Source organism: Bombus affinis, chromosome 16 (assembly GCF_024516045.1).
Source record: "Bombus affinis isolate iyBomAffi1 chromosome 16, iyBomAffi1.2, whole genome shotgun sequence".
In the NCBI taxonomy this organism is placed as follows: domain Eukaryota; kingdom Metazoa; phylum Arthropoda; class Insecta; order Hymenoptera; family Apidae; genus Bombus; species Bombus affinis.
The window spans coordinates 3,232,061-3,254,281 of NC_066359.1; the positions used below are offsets into that span (position 1 = coordinate 3,232,061).

General features: G+C 35.2%; 4 protein-coding genes and 1 long non-coding RNA gene across 16 annotated transcripts; 3 read left to right on the forward strand and 2 right to left on the reverse strand.

Moving 5' to 3' along the window:
- Positions 1–131: 131 nt before the first annotated feature.
- LOC126925378 (glycerol-3-phosphate dehydrogenase, mitochondrial) lies at positions 132–8,662 on the forward strand. 6 transcript variants are annotated; one of them, XM_050740853.1, is made up of 13 exons: positions 132–312; positions 2,916–3,044; positions 4,245–4,401; positions 4,473–4,695; positions 4,770–4,933; positions 5,006–5,118; positions 5,211–5,404; positions 5,496–5,884; positions 5,958–6,208; positions 6,284–6,631; positions 6,721–6,819; positions 6,870–6,971; positions 7,501–8,662. In XM_050740853.1, exons 2-13 carry the CDS (start codon positions 2,958–2,960, stop codon positions 7,633–7,635), a joined length of 2,262 nt encoding a protein of 753 aa, XP_050596810.1. In that variant the 5' UTR covers positions 132–312; positions 2,916–2,957; the 3' UTR covers positions 7,636–8,662. The 6 variants fall into 6 exon arrangements, with proteins under 6 accessions (XP_050596810.1, XP_050596806.1, XP_050596809.1 ...); XM_050740849.1 differs by lacking the exon at positions 6,721–6,819 and having other exon boundaries at positions 7,501–7,683; positions 7,857–8,662; XM_050740852.1 differs by lacking the exon at positions 6,870–6,971.
- LOC126925394 (uncharacterized) lies at positions 8,341–9,596 on the reverse strand. Its single transcript, XR_007713918.1, has 2 exons — positions 9,048–9,596; positions 8,341–8,785 (listed from the first exon to the last, which is right to left on the reverse strand). It is a non-coding gene; the product is annotated as an uncharacterized LOC126925394 (long non-coding RNA).
- Positions 9,597–10,026: 430 nt separating this feature from the next.
- On the forward strand, positions 10,027–15,251 carry LOC126925377 (transcription factor Sp4-like). 6 transcript variants are annotated; one of them, XM_050740843.1, is made up of 12 exons: positions 10,027–10,166; positions 10,728–10,983; positions 11,485–11,682; positions 11,768–12,082; positions 12,160–12,565; positions 12,638–12,822; positions 12,904–12,993; positions 13,070–13,360; positions 13,447–13,684; positions 13,772–14,249; positions 14,322–14,616; positions 14,735–15,251. In XM_050740843.1, the coding sequence occupies exons 3-12, from the start codon at positions 11,647–11,649 to the stop codon at positions 14,897–14,899; spliced, it is 2,499 nt and encodes an 832-aa protein (XP_050596800.1). In that variant the 5' UTR covers positions 10,027–10,166; positions 10,728–10,983; positions 11,485–11,646; the 3' UTR covers positions 14,900–15,251. The 6 variants fall into 6 exon arrangements, with proteins under 6 accessions (XP_050596800.1, XP_050596798.1, XP_050596799.1 ...); XM_050740841.1 differs by having other exon boundaries at positions 10,032–10,191; XM_050740842.1 differs by having other exon boundaries at positions 10,032–10,191; positions 10,728–10,979.
- A 608-nt stretch (positions 15,252–15,859) lies between these two features.
- On the forward strand, positions 15,860–18,498 carry LOC126925389 (WAS/WASL-interacting protein family member 1-like). Its single transcript, XM_050740883.1, has 5 exons — positions 15,860–16,188; positions 16,360–16,648; positions 16,709–17,001; positions 17,063–17,708; positions 18,184–18,498. The coding sequence occupies exons 2-5, from the start codon at positions 16,495–16,497 to the stop codon at positions 18,270–18,272; spliced, it is 1,182 nt and encodes a 393-aa protein (XP_050596840.1). The 5' UTR covers positions 15,860–16,188; positions 16,360–16,494; the 3' UTR covers positions 18,273–18,498.
- A 150-nt stretch (positions 18,499–18,648) lies between these two features.
- LOC126925379 (ATP-binding cassette sub-family F member 3) lies at positions 18,649–22,114 on the reverse strand. 2 transcript variants are annotated; one of them, XM_050740855.1, is made up of 9 exons: positions 21,902–22,114; positions 21,692–21,797; positions 21,302–21,488; positions 20,900–21,234; positions 20,317–20,815; positions 20,012–20,235; positions 19,582–19,946; positions 19,282–19,502; positions 18,649–19,214 (listed from the first exon to the last, which is right to left on the reverse strand). In XM_050740855.1, the coding sequence occupies exons 1-9, from the start codon at positions 21,972–21,974 to the stop codon at positions 19,068–19,070; spliced, it is 2,157 nt and encodes a 718-aa protein (XP_050596812.1). In that variant the 5' UTR covers positions 21,975–22,114; the 3' UTR covers positions 18,649–19,067. The 2 variants fall into 2 exon arrangements, with proteins under 2 accessions (XP_050596812.1, XP_050596813.1); XM_050740856.1 differs by lacking the exon at positions 21,902–22,114 and having other exon boundaries at positions 21,697–21,797.
- Between the last annotated feature and the right edge of the window lie 107 nt (positions 22,115–22,221).

A 22,221-nucleotide genomic window follows, 5' to 3' on the forward strand; every position in this document is an offset into this window, starting at 1 on the left:
ATGTCATTTTCAGGATTTAATCTTTCTATCCACAGATGAAAAGAGGCGAATAAACTGATTTACGTTTTATTAGGCGCGCCATTCAATAAATAGAAAAATGTTCGAAAGATGTCGCTGAGGCAGTCAGTTTACATCTTTATTAAGTGTCGTTTGATCGTTCACTACGGTTCATTCGCTCGTGCGAGTCAGTGAAATGTGTGCCGGTATTCTCGTTGAATATGTCTATCGTTAATTTTTAGTTTCATATATCGCACTCACCACCACTGTGCGCGAGTGTTTTCAAGACTCTCATAGCTGTCAATTTGTTTCACAGTAAGTAGCGTTATCAGTAATGTCACAAATGTCAATTGCTACTACAGCAAAGAACATTCTATGAACTATTGCATATAGATAATAAACCATTCATTTTCATACTAAATTATTTTACATTTTTTAATGAAAAAATAAGGTGATGTTAATTATGAATTTTTTTTATAGAAATCCTTATAAACTAACTCCTATGATCACTGAAGTTTTAATTAGAAAAAGGTGGTGATACGTTGAGGTCGATTTATGTAACTGAAGAATGGATTGTTTACGAGATTTCATTCATTCATCCATATTGAAATAAGAGAGAGTTAGTGAATATTTTTCTTTTATTCCCACTCATAATATTGTGATGTATATCTGTATCGTATAATGAGTACAGTTACAATACAAATACTGATGACATTCCAAATCATTTGGCACGAGATTCAGATGCTATTTTAAAACATAGCTTTACGACATCGGTCTCTACATTTGCAATATACACATACTTTAATATTTATAAAAATTATGGAAATGTTATGACTCCGTTTGCTTTGAGAAAAACAATAGCATAAGATTCAACTAGTGTTAACTAGTTTCATCCAATCCAATCAGTTTCTCCATTTTCATAAGATATTTCGCATATGTTATATCCCGATATATCTGACATTCATAAAAAAAAGAGAAATAGTCAAAAAGGAAACTGAGAATGTTAGAATTTGCTGATTAATACGGCTTACGTAATTCCACGTGTTTTAGGGGACTGTCAAGGTCTCATAGTGAATAGCATAACGTAAATTATTTTTTTAATACTTGAAAGGCGAGTAACTCTGTGATTAGACAAGTGCCAATTATATGTAATAATTTCATATTTTCTATTTGTTCTTACTTTTTTATTGGAATTACCTTAATTCATGAATTAAGACGAACACGTCATCCGATAAAAAATAGTGCGTCAGAATCACGTGCATCTTGCTGTGTATCATATTTCAATTAAATATATAAATTACTTTTATTGGTTAATTATATTAATATAATATAACATATATAACATAATAACTCGAACATATGTACAAAAATTATTAATAAAAATGTGAAGAAAAGAAGTAATTAAACCGTCGATAGTATAGGGAATGATTATGCCTTATTTGCGTCAACGTTTTTTATTACTATTTAAAATAATCGCTATATTTATTACTAGAAAGTAGAAATGCGTTTTTCTTTACCTAATACATAATATATCTTTGAAACGTGCAATCATAATGCATCTTGCTAAAAATCGGTTAATATATCGTAGTATTTTTTGAAAAAAATTCCTGACATTCGAAGTTTTAACAAAATCGCAGACAAATAACCAATGATTTTAGTGAGCCTTGCGTATTACATCGCGTTATACTACGTTTACATAGTAGCTACATATATTCCGTATTCATTATCAATCATGTATTTTATAACTGATAATTCAACAGAAACCGTTGAATGTATGCAGCAAATTTATCAAGACGGATTTCCTCACTCAGTAAGAGTGAGTTCTAGCCGGTTAATTATAACACCACTATCAAGTAATTCACTTTGCACTCATGGCTCTTAATCACTAGACTAAAGTCTATTACATCATTGTATACGTAAGTAAGACAGTGTAGGTACGATGTCTCGTATGACACATTAGTATATCACATGATCCGATGCAAAAGAAATAAAGAATCGGTATGTCACGTTTAATCAGGACAAAAATATTCCGGGATAACTGCCAATAAACATTTTTAAAACTTAAATCTTTGCAAAGAAGCCAACGAACTATGTAACTCTATGCTTTCATAGCTGTATCAATATTTAAAATCATTGTACATTACATTGCTTTTTACATAAAACACATAAAAATGATCAAACTCAAATTTTGATTTATAAAAAATTAGGTTAAGTCCTCATCAATAACATTCTTGTCGTATTCCTTCTTAATACAGTAGAATTTCGTTTATTCGAACAAACAGGAGAACAAGGCTGTTCCGATAATAGTTCACTGTTCACTAAGTAGCTATTCTCTCCATCTCTTCTTATTAGTTGAAACATATTAGGATTGAAGTATTACAATTTCAACCGTTCCTCCTTTGACATATGGAATTTATTTTGAATAAAAATAAATAATTGTATGTATTAATATACTCATAAGAATAAGTGTTTGTACGTATTACGAAATAGTACGAGATTATGCTTGATCATAGTTCGGATAATGAAAGCTTAGTATTAATTTGTTCGAATAAACAAAATTCCACTGTATTTGTTTCCGTGTTACTGTTATTCAAATTACACCTGTTGATGTATTGCCAAAAAATCTAGATGGTGATTCACTAAATAGATCAGGGGCATTGATTAATCAACCGAAAGATTATATCTTCAGTTTTACAGCTATCAATTCGATTTATCTTATCATTTATCTTATCATTGTATAACGATATTTTTTCCTAATTTAACAAGCACTTATCATTCGTGTAGAAATTTCGCTGTTTAGCAACCCTTTGTCGTATCTTTCTATAATTATTTTTCTATTCCGTTCTCGTCTTACGTAATTTCTAAACCGTGGTTGACGTGAGCAACAGTAATACAAACGTATTTTCGTTTATTTCCAGATCTTTAGAAAAGGGTTGTTCCATCACAACAGACGTAATAAAATGGCATCGCTAAAACTATTAGTGGGTGGTGCAAGTGCTATCGGTGCTAGTGCTCTTACTTCTTATCTGTTAATGACCGATAATACCGTAAGTATAATCGACTTTATTAGATCGCTATTTCATTCTTTATTTGCTGGTTATGATTTCTTCTTTGTAAAAGCTAATCGTGCAAGGGATATGGAATTTTCCGTTTAAAACTCACTCGTGGGATTATGTTTAAAATCGCAGGAACAAAGACAGTGCTATATCAGCAAAGATGGATTTGTTGGGCCCTTTTTATATACAATCTTTGCAATCTGATTCTTTGCAATCAAACGTATTAACTTCTTCTTGTTAAAATTTTGATTATTGCTCTTGAATCTTTTTTTCTTTCTCGTTTCCTGATAATGTACAGCGTTTAAAAGAAATGCTATTTAAGTGCAAATATCGAAAGAGGCCAGCATCATCATCGCAATAAAATTTCAATCGTTTATTGCATTTTTCAGTTTGACTTATAGCTTAACGAAAGCTATTATAACTATAATTTACGCTGGCAGTCAAGGCTGTAGTGTTTCGTGTTACCAAGTTACCAAGTTAGCAGTCACGTGGATACCAAAATTTCATTGCTGCAAAGGTCTGTGCCAGGCCAGGACCAGCTATCAGGAATGCTCGTCTATTTTGATACACGATTGTTTTTCGAAGCTATGGCCCGTCTGAATATAGGATTATTTCATTTTGATTTGACGATATATGAAAAAAAGTTAAGGAAAATAAAAATAAAGACCAACGTAAAATATTTCATTTATTGTATGGATGTGTAAGCACGAGACCGATATTTATCAAACTTGATTATACCCGACAAATCAAATTGATACAGTGACACGAATCGTGATCGCAATTGATTCTATCACGAAGTGACTAAAGTTGATGATATCCAAGACGACACCGGTATAGGGTCATCTATTACGATAATTGCCCCATGCTCCTATACGATGATAAGCGAAGAATAGCTTTCAATCTGTACTAATAAATACGCGGGGAATGCTCTTTTGTTTTGGATGACCCGCTCCATCTCTAACTGTTTTATCGACTAGTATTATGTCATTTATGAAAACTGGTTTATAATTAGATGAATTTTATGGAATTTTATATTTTTATATACATAATTAAAGAAATAGAATTTAGATATAAATTTGTTTCATCCAATAAATATGATAATAAGTGCTCTACTTTAAATATTGTGCAAAATTTAAGTATTGTGCAAAATTGGTTGTAGTTCACGTGATACAATATTCCTTTATTTATTAGGTACACGCGGATGTACAGAAATCACGACCACCGAAAAGACCTTTGCCAACCAGAGAAGAACAAGTGAAAGCGTTGAAGAATCACGAAGAGTACGATGTTCTTATCGTTGGTGGTGGTGCGACTGGAGCTGGATGTGCGTTAGATGCATGTACACGAGGTAATGCGACTTTAAATAAATAAAAAACTTAAGTAGTTATTTATTAATCATGTGCTATTTTTAATTTCCAGGTTTGAAGACGGCATTAATCGAGGCAGATGATTTTGCTTCTGGTACATCCTCTAGAAGTACAAAGCTTATTCATGGAGGAGTCCGCTACTTACAGAAGGCTATATTACAACTGGATGTGGAACAATACAAAATGGTCAAAGAAGCTTTGCATGAACGAGCGTCTATGTTACACAGCGCACCTCATTTGGCTCATCCTCTGCCTATCATGTTGCCTGTTTACACGTATGTTATGACTCTTAATTTCTTTTACCTGTTCGATATGAAATTAATAATCAAAATCCACTTATCTTCAATAGGTGGTGGCAAATTCCCTACTACTGGTTTGGTATAAAAATGTATGATCTTGTTGCTGGAGGCAAGACAGTCAGATCATCGTACTTTCTCAGCAAGAGGGATGCGCTAGAATTGTTTCCCATGCTGAAAGGAGATAAACTTACAGGAGCTATTGTTTACTATGATGGTATTTCTATTGTGCTATTCTTTATCAACTCTTTCAAGCATGCTGTAATTTCATATTACTTTGATGTAACAGGTCAACAGGATGATGCCAGAATGAATTTGGCAGTTGCACTAACTGCCTCACGACATGGTGCCACGGTTGTAAATCATGTTAAAGTTGTTAATCTCTTGAAAGGTCTTGATAAGGTATTGGCATCAATATTATCTGATTATACGTATGTGATAAGAGCCATGTGAAGATAGATTGTTTATCGGAATAAAATTTTTTCTGCACAAAGGATGGTAATCGAGTCCTTACTGGAGCTCGAGTGAAAGACGAACTTACAGGTGAACAATGGGATGTGAAGGCAAAGGCAATAATAAACGCAACAGGGCCTTTCACCGACCATATCAGGAAAATGGATGACCAGAATGTTAAAGAAATCTGCTGTCCCTCTTCTGGTGTTCATATTGTTCTTCCAGGCTATTACAGGTGAATAACTGAATAGATTATAAAACTTGAACTTGGGAAGCATGGTTAAGAAAACTTACATTAATTATATGTATTAATTTCATTTTTATAGTCCCGATCAGATGGGTTTATTGGATCCATCAACGAGTGACGGCCGAGTGATCTTTTTCTTACCGTGGCAGAAACAAACGATCGCAGGAACGACTGATTTACCCTGCGAAATAACGCATAATCCGCGACCCACTGAGGATGAAATCATGTTCATTTTACGTGAAGTGAAGAACTACCTCAATCCGGACGTTGAAGTTCGTCGAGGAGATGTCTTGTCCGCTTGGAGCGGAATAAGACCTCTTGTCTCCGATCCAAACAAACCAAATACCCAGTCCCTTGCGAGAAATCACATTGTACATGTCAGTCCTACAAAACTTATCACGATAGCTGGAGGAAAATGGACAACGTACAGAGCGATGGCTGAGGAAACTATTGATATAGCTATCAAAGGTATAGTACATGATGTACGTGTACGATAGAGATTTGTTAAGTTTTATTTTTAATTTTCATATTATTTGTTAAGCCTGCAATTTAAAACCTGAAAGACCTTGTCAAACGAATGGTTTTCTCCTCGAGGGAGCTCATGGTTGGAGTCCAACAATGTACATCAGATTAGTACAAGATTTTGGCTTGGAATGTGAGGTTGCGCAACATATGGCCAAGAGTTATGGAGACCGTGCATTTGCTGTAGCAAAAATGGCTTCCCTTACTGGTAAAAGGTGGCCAATTATAGGCAAAAAGATACATCCTGAATTTCCATATATCGACGCTGAGGTAAATACTATCAATCAATTATTTTTGATATACCTTTCTTTATTCATTGTAATAATTAATCGCTATTAATTTTAGATTCGATATGGAGTTCGTGAATATGCGAGAACAGCAATTGATATGATTGCAAGACGATTGAGATTAGCCTTCTTAAACGTCCAAGCAGCACAAGAAGCTCTTCCAGTTATTATCGACATTATGGCAGAAGAATTACATTGGACACCGGAGGAAAAGAAAAGACAGCATAAAGAGGCTAGTGACTTCCTCGCTAATGAAATGGGACAAATGGTTAATCGCGCGTCTCGTGACAAAATTCCTATCAACCTCACGAAGGAAGAAATTCAATTGTATATCAAACGTTTTGGAATCATCGATAAAGACAACAAAGGCTATGTTTCCATTAACGACATCAGACGGGGACTTAAGGTTTGCATAAAATATAGTATTAATTTTATGCTAAATTTATTTTTTATTTTCTTTTTGTTTTCATTACACATGTAATTGTCGATGTACAGGTACTTGGCATAAAACTGAAAGAAGATGAGATGCACACTTTGCTCAATGAAATTGATCTCAATTACAATGGGCAAATGGAGTTACAAGATTATCTGCAGGTAAATTGTAAAGCATATATTTAATTGAAACATTTGTTTACCATTCGCAGTTGTTTGGTGACAAGGAAGTGCCTGGTGAAGAGCTTCATGAAATACTACGCGAAATCGACACTAATATGAATGGTCAGGTCGAGTTGGACGAATATCTTCAGGTCTGTGAAAGCTCGCACGCACGGATTTGTCGTATAGTCTTGTAGCCGCTTTCAAATTTCTTTTTTTCTCAAATTTCTTTTGTTGCATTATTTTACACATATATTTACATATCTTTTAACATTACTTAGGACTACTCAGTTTTAACAAAAAAAAAAAATAATCGCACAAAAGATCTGTTGGATAACGATAGATACCAGTAACATTTTTATTCCTTTATTTTATCATAATTTCTCGTAACAAATTTTTTAATATTCTCTTTTTTGTTGCACGAATAGTTTAGACCTGATTACATATTAATAGATTACAATAATCTAATCTAATCAAAGTGTGTCTTGTTCTGATGTTGTGACTACAATATTTCTATGAATATTCGAACCTCTCTACTTCTTTTACTTCTCTCTTTCAACATATTTTAGTATCATGCTGCTCTTGTGCCAAACTATGAAACTGTGATTATCACCAAGTTCATGGAACAAGGTTTCTTCTTGTTTCGAATTTTTAAAGCTAATTTTTCTCAATTTGGCGCAGATGATGTCGGCTATTAAATCTGGACACGTGGCATATTCACGTTTTGCAAGGATGGCAGAGATGGAAGAGGCGCAACACGAGAAAGATATGCTGAAGAAACAGATCAGTGTAGAGAGATCAGGCGGTGGACTGTAGGAGGTTCATTTTCTGTGGCATTGTACAATTTTCTGCACGCTTCTAAAAGTAATTTACACGTTCAAAACGCAGTTCTACGACGAATTCATTATGACAGAATCATTGTTCACTCTGAACTTCAATTGTAGCCCACTCTAGTACAAATACTCTAGGATTACTACTTTGTAGACCTATTTATCTTTTTTCGTACTTTATACAACGACTTTCTACCTTCGTTGCAGTTAGCTTGCAAGCTCAAGATAAACGAGATGAAGATAAGAGGGAAGATTTTAAGCGCGTAAATGTACATTAATTACGGCTGCGCTGAATCTTAACTATTTTAACGATCAACTTCGGAAAAAGAACACGACCATAACAAGAATTTCAATTTTAATATGTAAATATTTTTATGTACAGTGTTTCAGTTTCCATTAAGGAATAGAACAGATATGTTCTAATCTGTATATAAGTCTTTAAATGCATCAATATGATTAAGAAATGTATTTATGACTAGGTATATCATTGTATACTGAGTTGGTACAATTTTTAGAAAATTATATACTTACACGAACGTCGAGCATTTTAAATGCCATAATCATTGAACGTATGCTTTCATAATTACAAAGAGTTGATGTTACAGAAATTAAATTCTAGTTTAACACAATTAGAAAATGCAGTTTGGTATAAAGAAATACATGATGTTATTCTAAGTTTGTTACTTTAGACTTGTAACAAAATCGTCAAGCATGTATTGTGAATAATTTCCTGTTTAGGTACACATTACATATGACATAATCATACACGCCATTGGATTGTAAGCTCGATATTATTTTTAGAACTCTTGAAGAAGAATTTATTTATAAATTACGTTAATTGCTAATGTATATTAGTAAACAGTCTATATGTAGATTATCTGATTACTTAAATGTAACTACTTATTTAATTTATTGTTACTAACATCATGCAATTACGACATACGGTTGATGTTAGAGATTAATTTATTTCACTTGTCATTATCATTGACTTAATAAAAGCCATATTGGACTTATTTTACATCTCAGTCCTTCCAGATAAATATTTTATTTTTTGTCATGTCAAGTGTATACCACTTCTGTATAATACCCATTCCGTTTTATTGAATTAAACCTCATCAATATTTCCAGGTACCTACCTGAAAAATTCCTATTGCTATGCACCAGATAAATTTTAATGAAATAAATAGATTAACCATGAGTTCCATAAAGAGTACAAAATATAAAAAAATATTGATAAATTCATAACCTCAAATTGGAGCAGTATAAGATTATATACTTTTTGTTAAGTAAATTATTTTTATATCGTTCTGTATTCTGTATATTATCAATCTATCGAACTAAACGTAATCGATATTTTCATACACTTTTTAACGAGTACACTTTTTAAGAAGTACCCACTTTTTAACGAAATCAATACGTGAATTGAGTCTTAAGAAAAAGTGTAGAAAATACATATGATTGATCGAAAAAACATTGATTGGATCGCATAGAAATACAACTCACGATGAGCATTCGAATTTCATTATCAGTTTTGAGATGATTCAATGTTTTTTAAGAATGCTGAAATTCGAAATGATTCGAATATCATTCAATACTTCAAAACTCTTGGAAATCGTTCACGTAGATGCATTTCCAATATCTCAAACTTTCTAGATTATCTTTAATATTTTATACCAATGTATGTATTTGGATTAAAGTATTCAAAATGCTCTCAGATATTGACTACACGTTAAACTTTTAAGATTTAGAAGAGTTGCAAAACTTTCAAGGTCTAAGACTTTCATAAGTCTTAGGGTATCGAATCGTATTCGAACTGATTTGAATTTTCGCCACATTCAGATATTCGATGCGACTTGAAATGCTTGAGACAACCCATCACTACTTCCAATTAAAGTAGCCTTCAGGATTGAATCACATTCAACACATAACCTACTCGGCCACTCCATACATGGCCAACTAAAGCAAGAGAGATTGGTTTCGTGAAGCTTGTTTCTGATTATGAAAAGAAGGGCGGCGGCATAGCGAGGGAGTACTAACAGCTCCTCCCTTCTCCCTATAAACGTCGGCATCAGGCGATCTGTAGCGTTTCTATAATGTGATAGAGTAAGAAGGAGAGAGAGTGAGTTTGCTCTATAACAACGATATGCCGCGATGTTCGCGACCCTGCTCAAGCGTGGCCCTGACCGGGGGTATTGGTAAAAAGAGGGGAAGGAAGGCCAGAGAAAGTAGGAGGTGTGCATCGTTTATCCCTCTTCGACGGGGTGGGCGTCCGACGGTTTCTGCGTACGCCCCTGTCTAACGAACCTCTGCTCGGTGCCAACTATCACGAATAACCAACGACCAATCAGAGCTCTGATCCTCGCACTTGGCGTACGGCGACGTTGCCACCTTGTGTACCGCCCCACGGCGAAAGTAGTCCTCTCATAGCGGTATTCGTAGCCCTGTTTTCGCGAGGGACGGCCGACCAACACGTTGCGAGTCTACGTGCACATGTTGAAATCACGTTGAAATCGAATCGTGCGTAAGGTGATACAAAACCAACGTAAGATTGTTTTTTCGTCGGAAATTCTCGGTTATAGAGTATCCGCTAACTAATTTTTTCGTCGATCATCAGAAAGAAAAAGAAGAACATTGGCTTGTCCTATATCTGTACTTTTGGCGGCAACTTTGAACATAGCGTCAATCTTCTGGTGTTACCAAGGAAATTAGTTGAACCACAGTGGCAAAGAATTCGTAGTTGAATCTCGTTTGATTGTATTTCTTTTTGTAAAAAAAACATTTCCACTATAACAGAGCGTGTATCGACCAAAGAAGGAGGACGTAGATAGTCGACCGCGATCGCTTCGAGAATAGTGTGCGCGCGCGTACCACGCAACGCTTGAGTATGCACGTCGGTGTATAGATGTATACATGGAAATGCATTTCTAAAACAGCGAATATTTATATATAATATATATATATATATATATTCTAGCGAATATATGTATTACTTTAGATAACACAATAGTATTGTCCTGTATTTATTTTTCTGTTCATTACCAACTTCTTTGTAACCTACAATATTGTAAAATCTTTTAGGTTGAAGTTTAGTTATCCGTGATGTTCTATTATGGCCGTCTCAGGGACAGCTACGGGGCCGAACAGATGAAACAGGAAGCGTAGCGAGCTCGGAAGGCTTATCATCCTGGTTTTTGAGGGAAAAATCGAGTGGCGGGAGTACAGAGTGGACGTTTCTGCGGAGGAGCCACGTGCTGTTCGCGAGTTAGGTGGAGTCCCATGTGCAAAGTGGGTGGAGGCTGCATCGTGAGGCTGCCTTCCCCGTTATCGCGGGTAGGTGAGTGTGTTGGTGAGGCGGACAGTCGACAAACGACCGAGTGGGCGGGTGTGACGACATACAGTGCGCCTCTGTGTCGGTGGTTATGCGCGTCCTTGCCACGGTGGGCAATATTTCGAGCGACTGCGGGTGGGGCGGCAGGAACAGGGGCGTAGAGAGGCGGTCCTCGATTGGGTTCTCGAGGAGTGCTCTCTGGCCTTCTTTGTCTTCGGAGAGTGGTCTTCGCACGTGTCGATATCGTTTAAGTCGTTCGTGTTTCTTGCTCATTCGACGCTACGGCTTCATTCGCATCATTTTCACTTCATTTTCATTCAGTCACGATGTACCTGGGTCGCAAATGTCGTTTACTTTGACTCGAAATAAAAGAAAACGAAAAACGGAGCCAGATGTGGTGTTCAAGTGGCAGGGTAGTTACGATTGTAGCTATGTCGGTGGAGATTCATAGCTTAAGTAGTTATAAAGTAAAATAGAGCGGGTTTAACCAACTAATGAATTTTTTAGATTAAACGCTCTTCCAGCGGGCGTTTCCGTGTACCACGGACTAAATAGTCAGTCCTGTTTGGTATAATCAAGAATGGATTCCTAGCATAAGGGTAATCTGCATAAATTTGGCGTTGACGACGACCTTGTTTGTGTTAAGAATATACTGCACATATATTTATCATGAAACGAAGTGTGGATGGGAGAAGTATCAGTCAGGTGAGACGATTGAGAAATTTTATTTAATTATTTCTATAGAAGTAAAGTATGCAGAAATAAGGGGAGTGTTGAAATTATTTGACAGGAGGAGATCGAAGATCATGATCTCTTACAAACACAGCAGCAGCAGCAGCAGGATGAAGCTGAACAGCAACAACAGCAATTGGAACAGCAAACTGCCCAACCTCAAATTCGTTTCTTAACCACAAATGCAGCAGTTTTGCAGCAATTGCAGCAGCAACAAGATGTTCAACAACAAGCACAGCAACAACAGCAGCCACAAGTCATTACTTTGCAACAATTGCAAAATTTTGTGCCTTTACAGACTCAGCAACCACAGCATGATCAACAAAGAGCACAAACCATTTCTGTACAATCTTTGCCTCAACAATTCTTGCAGGTGAGAAATGCTTTTAGAAGAATATTAAATGGTTCGCTTTTTTTCTTTCTTCTTTTAAGATGTAAAAATTACTTCAGGGTGCTCAGTTGATCAGTACTCAGACTCAAGCTGCGCTTCAGCAACAGCAACAACAGTCTCAACAACAGCAAACACAACAACAATCGCAACAACAGCAACAACCTCAACAACAACTCAGTTATAGTGTTATACCACAGATGCAAACCGTTAACATTGATGGCCAAGAAGCACTTTTCATCCCATCCTCTGCTATGTCTGCTGCAGGAGGACATCATCAAAGCCAACCAACAATGCAGTTCGCCACTGCTAATGGCCAACAAGTTCAACTTGCTAGCCAACAAGTACAACTGGCTAATGGTCAGACTATTATTACACCACAGCCAGTTAGTTTGATAAAAGCACCCAGTGTCTTTCCTACTTCTATTATACAGAATATCACTGCGCAAACTGTTCAGTTACCAACAGGTATGTGTTCTATTGTTATCAGATTACTTTTATAAAAGATAGCAGATTTCATTAAATATTTGTTATATTCAGGGCAAAGTGTACAAGTTAGACCTCTTCAGTTCCCTATGCAACATGTTCAACAAACTGTGCCTGTGCAAGTACCAGTTACTGCTAGTAATGGACAGACAGTTTATCAAACTGTACATTTTCCAGTTCAAGCATTGTCCAGTGTTTTCAATGTGCCTGCCACGCAGATGATACCACAGATCACGCAAGTATGTTGATTACGCGAATACAAATTTTTGTGCGATAAGAATTGGTATACATATATTATTTGAAATAAAATTTATTTGTAGCAAATTCCACAAGTAGCTCAAATAATTACACCTAATGGACAAATTCAGCAAGTCCAGATTGCTAACATACCACAACTTCAAAGTTTACAAGTAAATATAAAAAGAAATAATACATCATATAACACTGTACGTTCATATAAAATTATCAAAATAATTTTGATATAAGAATCAACAGGTAACACAAGTAGCTCAGCAAGTTGCTCAGCAACAAGCACAGCAAGTAGTGCAACAGCAAGCTCAACCACAGGTTGTACAGTCTGTGCAGCAGCAACAGCAACAACAGGTGGCACAAGCTCAAGTGCAGCAGCAACAACAGCAACAAGTGCAGCAAGTTGTACAACAAGTTATACAACAGCAGCAGCAACAACAAGTTCAACAAGCGCAACAACAATCATCTACACCATCTTCAACTGTAGCAACTTGGAGCACAACAGTAACAACTCCAAGCAACGTTCAGGTGAAAGATTGTAGAAGATATATTAAGAGAGTTAATTATCTTTTATGTCTACAATTAAATGTTTATATTTATCGCATCTTCTATAGGTACTTGGAATCGGTGCACTTGGAAGACCAATGCAAGGAAGCAACAATGTAATTACCACAAAAGATGGACAGAAGATCGACGTACAGACGTTATCAGCATTAGCAAGACCACCAGAGTCAGTCGAGGGTGATATAAAAGTAGCCAGTATTGATGCTAGACAATTAGCTAGCGGCCAAGTTATACATATTCCTGCTGCTCAAACAACACAACCTGCAGTTCAGCCAATTACAATTGCAGGTACATTGACCAATGACTGTTAATTTGAATTTGCTCCATCTATAACTAGGAAAATCATATTAATATTTCAATATATATATCTTACAGGAACGCAAGCACAACAGCTAACTTTAATTCCTGCATCCGCGTTAGCAAGCTTAACTGCCCAGCAAGGTAACATGATGAGGAGCGTTGGTAACGGCAGTATAATGCAACTTCAACCTGCTGGTGGAATGAACGCGACAAATGGTTTTCTTCAGTCGATACCTGTGCAAAATATTCCAGGTCTAGGTAATGTGCAAGTTATACCTGCAAGTGCTCTTCAGCCCGCCACCGTTCAAACGCTACCTGCAACAGCAGCTGCACCGATTGTTGCTGCTCCAACCGTACAATTAGATTCGAACGATCCGACAAAGTGGCAAATTTTACAAACTCTTCAATCGAATAACGCGTTAACAACGCCCACCCCCTCATCACATCAGCATCAAGTAGCTACCGCACCGTCTGCGAATATCGAGACGGATTCTAATAAGCAACATCGTAGGAGGGTTGCTTGCACGTGTCCTAATTGCGGAGATGGTGATAGGTAGGATTTTAAAACTAATCTGTATGTGTTCAAGTTCATAACAATTTTATAAATTGAAATTCATATGAATAGGAATAGAGATATGACTAGAAAACGGCAACATGTATGTCACATAGCGGGTTGTAATAAGGTATATGGAAAGACCAGTCATCTTCGGGCTCATTTAAGGTGGCATACCGGAGAACGACCGTTTGTTTGTAGTTGGATATTTTGTGGTAAGAAATTTACTAGGTCGGATGAGCTTCAGAGGCATCGTAGAACTCACACTGGTGAAAAGAGATTCCAATGTCCTGAGTGTACTAAAAAATTCATGCGATCGGACCATTTGACGAAACATATAAAGACACACACGAAGATTCGGAGTACGGTAAGAAGAGTTGTAATCTGACTGGGATCAGTTCGGTTTAGAGATGAACGAAAAGAATGGGAAGCCGAAAATGTTGTAGGTCTATTATTATTTTTTCATAGTTTTCTCTCTATTGTAGGAAGCAGCTACTTCAACACAGGAGGGTTCCTCAGATAGTCAATCTTCCACTGAAGAAAAAATTATTATCGCTCTGCATAAAGATCCAGAGCAGTCTGATATAGTTATTACTGAACAGATGGATGAAATAAAGCCTGAACCAACGAATCATGTAACAAAGGAATAAAAATAAGAATTATGTTTTTTCCATATGGGATCCTTTACTGGAAGGTTTAGGAATAAAAAAGCTGTTGGTTAAAACGTTGGTTGTTAACAACTTCGATGAAAGATTTAAAAATCTAGATAGTGTTACATTGTTTATGTGAGCTCGCAAAAATTATTGCAATTATTTTTTGCGATGCAGCTAATGCAGAGGGGAAACTTTTTACAGGGATTATCGTAATTCAATATAGTGTATAATCTATTTTTGTATTGATGGGCGAATTTTGTAAATATGTATAATAATTGTATATTAATTGTAAAAAGAAAGATCTTTTGCACAAAATGAATTTTACACTTATAAACAGTTTTTAATATTATGACTCTCAAATATGTTCAGTCTTTCACCTTAATATAGAAAAATTTTATGCTATGTAGAGACAATAACTGTTGCATTCGATTAATCTTTTCAGGCTATTACTTGGATAAAATCATATACAGAATAAAAACCTAAAAGGTAAGATGTTTCATTGCTTTTATTTATTTATATAATGGCGAAAGTTTCTCTTTAAGAAAGAAGCCTCATTCTATCACCTATATTTGTATGTTATTATATACTAATTATATTCCTTATAAATTATAAATATGTATATATTGTATTTCAAATATTTCGTACTTCTTTTATATTTTAATATAACGCATAAAATATTACTTTTTATATAGTAAAAGTCTTATTTTAATACATCTTAATTGATATCTTATTTTTAATCAACTTTAATTTATGGAAATCATTTTGTCGGTTTTTTAATACATTAAAAATTAATGTTTTTACTTAACTTCCGGATTGCATAAACGAATAAGGAAACAATTACAATTGGAATGTTTAAAAACGGATGTGTTTTTCTATAGTGGAAAGCGAGGCTGCGGATCTCTTCTTGGTAGCCAATGGTAACATAGCTACAAGAGAAAGATACTGTTCTCATTTCACTGTTATGAGTTTAAGAGCTCCCAGGTGTAGTGTATTCAGGTGTATTCGACTCGACGTATGCATGTTCGATCGAATATGACTCGTCAATGCTATAAACAAATGGTCGAATTTTATCAAGATGTGCATTAATTCAATTATCTATACGTCTAACGAGTCGATTTTAATTTTTACCCGTAAGAAACATCAGTGCATCTGAATTTTTATCGGCCCTGGAAAAATTTGGAATGTTGTGGATTCTGTTCGTTCATAGTGAATCAGAAACGGATGCAAAGTGCGGTAGTTTCAAAGACTGTTCCTCTGGGGGGATAGAATCGTTTTATCAATTTTAGGTAAATTATTTATAATTTGTCTCATTATACTTACGACATATGTTCCTAAAGTATAAAAATTGCCAATACAAATATAAAATATCGTAGAAAATGTTGAAATTATTTTTTCGCTAACCTAATTGCACTATTTTCTGTGTAGGAGGTCTAATCTTATCTCAAAATGTGTTTCAGCCATTCTACATGCTACAGTTTACAATTTAATTTGATCATAAGGATCGTAATTCAGATTTATTTAAATTAATCGTTTTATTTTTATAATACGATTTTAACAGAGGTGGTAAATACTTTTATAAAAATTGAATAAGGATGCCTGCACCACCTCCACCTCCACCTCCTGTCTTCAACACATCTGGTTCTGGGATAGCAGATCAAGATAGAAATTTACTTCTTCAGTCAATTAGAGCTGGCAAAACTTTAAAGAAAACTATAACCGTAGATAAAAGTGCACCTGTAGTTAGTGGTAAGTTATAAAGTATGTATATTTTTCAGTCAGCGATACTTATTATTATTATCATTTTAGGTAGAGTTAGAGGTGAATCAGGAAACTCTTCTTCCTTACATAGCAAAGAAAATAGTTCTAATGTAGTAAACAGTGGCATTAGCACAAGTAATGGAGGTCCCATAGGACTAGGTGGATTATTTCCTACTGGTATTCCTAAATTGAAGCCTGTAGGATCTCGGATTTCTGGAGTTGAAAAGAACAATAGTAATGTTAATAATACAAACTTTGGTCAATCAACTATCCCTAGCATAAAAAGAGGTCCACCGCCAATTCCACCACCAGCCACTCAAAAACCACAACTATTTATTCAGGTAAAGATATCTAAAAAATTATATGTTAATATAGATTTGAAGATTTTGTGTCATATTTTAGAAGGCAAACTCAATGCCGGGACAAAGTACTGCAGACACTAGTTCTAATATGGAAGCACCTAAGGGATTTGGAAAGCCTACTCTTGCTCCCAAACCACCTACCACATCATCATCTGCATTGCACAAACCATCACCACCTCCTAAGAAATTAAACTTAACTGGAGGAAGTGTGTCAAGAGCACAAAGTATGCGATTGCCTAGATCACCTCCTGTACTTGCTCCAACTCCACCTTCCCTTCATCAGTCTCAGGATTGTCTGAACGAGACCCAATCGAGGCCTACGAATCGAATTCTTAAGCCTCCAGTCGCGAAACCTCCTTCTCCACCTACATCTAGATCAAACAATATACCCTCTACAGCAACTAGAGTGGCACCACCACCTCCTTCTAGAGTAACTGTTAGCGCTCCTTGTATACCACCTCCACCTCCGCCCCTTCCGCATCGTCCAGCTCCTACTCATCAAAGACTGGCCCCGCCGCCGCCGCCACCGCCAACACCTCCCACAAGGAGTTCTTCTATGCGCAACGGACAGACAATGAATGCTCTAGATTTAGAGGTTCGGTTCGCGGATATGTTTCATTCTATTGCGAATTTCCCGCCGCCGGAGCAATTTAAGGGGTTTACGAAAGTCTACAGCAGCAGAAATGGTGAGAACGATATGTTTAAAAGTCCATCATATTCGTTTTCGAATCATACTATTAGGCGGTATACTGCGGAGTTATTTTTATAAATTTGCATATCTAAAAATATTCATCATTTCTTGCATATGATTTACTACTGACAATGAGTCACCATGTTATATTCATATATCATAAATCAACTAGTTTGTATTGTTTCTGCTCATGAATAGAAAGTTTATCTCTTTGCATGTACATTTATGTGGCACAAAGTAAAATTAAGTATGAAAAATAAAGCACGTACTTATTTAACTAATTTAGTTGTTTATTATATATTACAATACAGCAATTAATACTAGGTGCTTATTTAAATACTTGAGCTAATTGCTTGCATTGCGTGATATGCATCTTCAAGATCTAACTGCATGTTAAAGTAATTACATGATTATTGAGCGAATTTAAGTTTTGTCAAGAGAAAAATAATAGAAGTATTTGAAAATTCCAGCTGCAAAACAACAAGCTCCTGCGCCACCCATGCAAATGTCTTCTATATCCAATACAATGGTATCATTAAATACTTCATCCGGAGGTTAACTGTGACAATACAGAACCACTTCTTTGGCACATTCAAGTAATTTGTTATATTTATTATGTTATATAACTAGTTTTAATAGTTTTCGAAATATTATTACATTGAAATGAAAGGTTTAGATGAAAGAAAAAGGAAGCAGAATAAAAGTATTAAAACTACTATGTATTATGAAGTATCATGAACATTTTATGTTTATTAAAAATAAAATGTTGATTTTAATGTTTTTAATTCCACAGCTCTACAAATTTCTCGTATAAAATTTTGATATGTCGTATTATTGAGATAGTACATGGTAAATTTAAAGAAAAGAACTGTGTTTATATTATATATATATCTTGAATGTAATATCCTGAATGGTTTTGTAATAAGGACAAAGTCTTATACTTTTATTTATAACAACGACTTTTTATTATTAACTAATGTACAATATTAAATATCAGAATTTTTTTAGATATAGTTTATTGTAGCTGGCAGTTAAACGATGTGAAACTTTCCTAGTTCTATGTTCTTGTAAGTTAAAGACTCAGTCTATTTTGCAAATTTCATGTTAATATGATGAAATATATATATATATATATGTAAACAATGATTCTTATAATGATCACGATTTTATTTAAAATAGACAATATAATATCCGCGATATCATCGATAAATAAATCAAAAATTTCCATTGTCCCAGTATAAGACAAAACATTCGTTTTTTTCTTGTATCTACTTGAATTAATCGAAATTTTCACATCGGTAACTTGAGTCGGGACAATACACAGACTGATAACGCAATTAAATTTAAACGATCTTTATACTTCAAGTTCCTTTTCAATGATCCTACGATACTCGTCAAAACCACCTTCGATGCATCGAACAGATCCTTCTCCGCATACCCAGAGTTCGGTGCATACCATGCGAATTAATCTTTCGTCGTGTGAAACTAATATAACACCTGCCTAGAAGATTATTCAAAATAGAATTTGCATAACATAAACTAAGAGAAAATTTAGGGCGATTTTTTACCTGACAAGTATTCAATGCTTTGCCTAAAGCTTCAATGGATTCGATGTCTAAATGATTCGTAGGTTCATCAAGTACCAAAAAGTTTGGCATTGCAGCACACATTAGTGCAAATGCTACTCTAGATTTTTGTCCTCCAGATAAAGAACTAATAGTCTGCAAAGCTAAATTACCACTTATTCCAAAGCTTCCAAGCATTCTTCTGTATTCCTCAACTGGTTTACCTGGTAATTAAATGAAGAACAAATTATAGAATTAATCTTTTAATGGTAGCATTTGTACAAATTAAAAATTAATTCACACCTGGAAAATGATTTTGCAATAGTTCAACTGGACACACACGCATATCAAGTTGGTCTACGTGATGTTGGCTAAAATATCCAAATTTCAAATTCCTATGAACATGCACTGTACCTCGCGTTGGGCTTAGTGCACCTGTTATGATTTTTAAAAGCGTAGTTTTACCAGCACCATTCTCTCCCACTATACAAATACGGGATTGTAAGCTAGCAGTCAAGTTCACGCCACTAAATATATACGAATTATCGACTCCTCCAGTATAACTAAAGGAGACTTCGTTAAGTTGCAATATTGGAGGACTTAATGGTTCAACATCTGGGAAACGAAGAGTTACTTCTCCTTCCTTCTCCATTGGTTTAAGTTCTGGTCTGTTAAAAATGATAAAATTTGAGCGTTCTCTGATCGTTCTCTAGATTAGATTTACTGAACTTACAATTTTTCTAGCATCTTAATTTTACTCTGTACACTAGAAGCGCGATTGGCATTGTATCGAAATCGATCAATGAATTCTTGTACATGTGCTCTTTTTGCTTGCTGAGCTTCATATTCTCTCTGTTGATTTCTTTCACGTTCCCCTTTAGTTTTTGCGAACTGTTCATAATTACCACGATACGCTTCAATTTTTTGTCCACGCAAATACAGTATATCGGTAGGAACCTGTTGTAACAAATATCATAAAATTAAACTTATTTATTTACAATGTATGAATAATATTCTTTAAAGCACACGAGTCTTTACCGTGTCTAAGAAGTTCCTGTCGTGAGAAACCACGAGTAACGTAGTTGGCCATGACTGTAAATATTTCTCCAACCAAAGTATGGCTTTAATATCAAGCATGTTCGTAGGTTCGTCAAGTAATAAAAGATCAGGTCTAGAAAACAGTGCCCTTGCAAGTGCTAGTCTCATTCTCCAGCCACCAGAGAAAGCTTTAGTTGGCCACGATTGTCTCTCGACAGAGAACCCAAGTCCTGATAAAATTGCACTAGCTCTAGCAGGTGCTTTATCTACTTCAGCTAACTGCATTGCTTCATATACTCTAGCTAATTCTTCGCCTAATGCATCTCCCGTTTTACCACCATCCTTTTCGATCGCCACTTGCAATTCTGTTTCCTTACTAAGTAACATACTTCTCTCTTGGTCGCATTCTAATACAGATTCGAGAGCAGAAGTATCGTTTCCGGCGACTTCTTGTTCTACATGTAAAACTCTTATATGGGATGGTATTCTCAACTGTTTACTGAAATGATTGAGATAAAACGATATTTAGAAGATTAAGTGAAATACGTAGAATAAGAAATTATTATAGTACACGTTTTAGTACCTAGATATCATTCTTAGTAATGTAGTTTTACCGAGTCCATTTCTACCGATAAGGCCATAGCGTCTACCGAATGCAAGTGTTAAGTCAGCTCCTTGCAATAATATTCTATCCCCATATGCTATATCAAAGTTTTCTATTCTAATGTCCTGGGCTTTATTTACACCACCTTTTGTCTCCATTCTACTATCCTTTTTACTCGTCATTTGACTCGCGCTAGCGGATTCTATACCTTGGCTTACAATATTAATTCGTCCACTTAATTCATTGTTACTTCTCTTTTCTTGTTTTTGTTGCAATTTTGCCTCTGCCTTTTCTAACTTCTTGGCATCTACTTTCTGTAAAAGAATATTTTGTAATCGAAGTACTATTTAAATATTAATTATCCACAGAATTATTTTTTACCATAGCATCATCTCTAGTAGTAACCCATATACTTTTTATTTGTTCTACTTGAGCTTCTAGGGTAGCAGCCATAGTACCCAAATGTACTGGAGCATTTAATACTTTGTTTACCCCATTTTTTCTCCTTTCAACATTTCCGTCATTTGAATTACCTTTTAGCATTTCCAGTAGCTTGACGCATATTTGTCTGCAAATAAAAAATTCAAAAATTCAAAATCAGAAATTTGAGCAAAGATTACGCAAGAATATGATTTAAAAAGTAAATATTGGAAAGAACTGTAAATTGAAACTGTAGCTGTAAGTTATAAAGTCAAACACAAAATAAACGATAGCAATAAAGGGTAATTGACAACATTATGAAAAGTGATAAGTGCGAACACGTTTACAGACCTAACCTCATTCTCTGGTTTTTCTGCAACCTCGTGTAATACCTCCCCTATTGCTTCGTAAACTTCGTCGCCATCCTCAAAGTCATCCTTTGAACTATCTAAAATACCTTTATGAGCACGGATATTTATGTTAGTTAGAAATATACGTACCACTTATAAACGAAATGATAAATATTTCGTATAACTTATAGGTTATTCTTTGGAAATATACCTTCTACATATTGGTATAGGTCGTCATCTATCGTGGGAAATTGACTACGAATATATTCTCCACAGACTGCCATGCCAATTAGCGTGTTTAACGAAAATGTCAAAACGAATTTACTTCGAACGATTTACAAAACGATATGCTTGACAGAACCAGACGTCAAAATTCCTTTGAACACTGCAAACACATGTTTACGCCATTTTAGAATGTAGTGCTGCAGTCAAAACACCATTCAGGCAGATTAATTTAAATTTAAATTACTTCCCAATGTGCTTCGTTCCGGCACAATTTTCTTTGCGATATTTTCAAAATGTGTCTCGTAT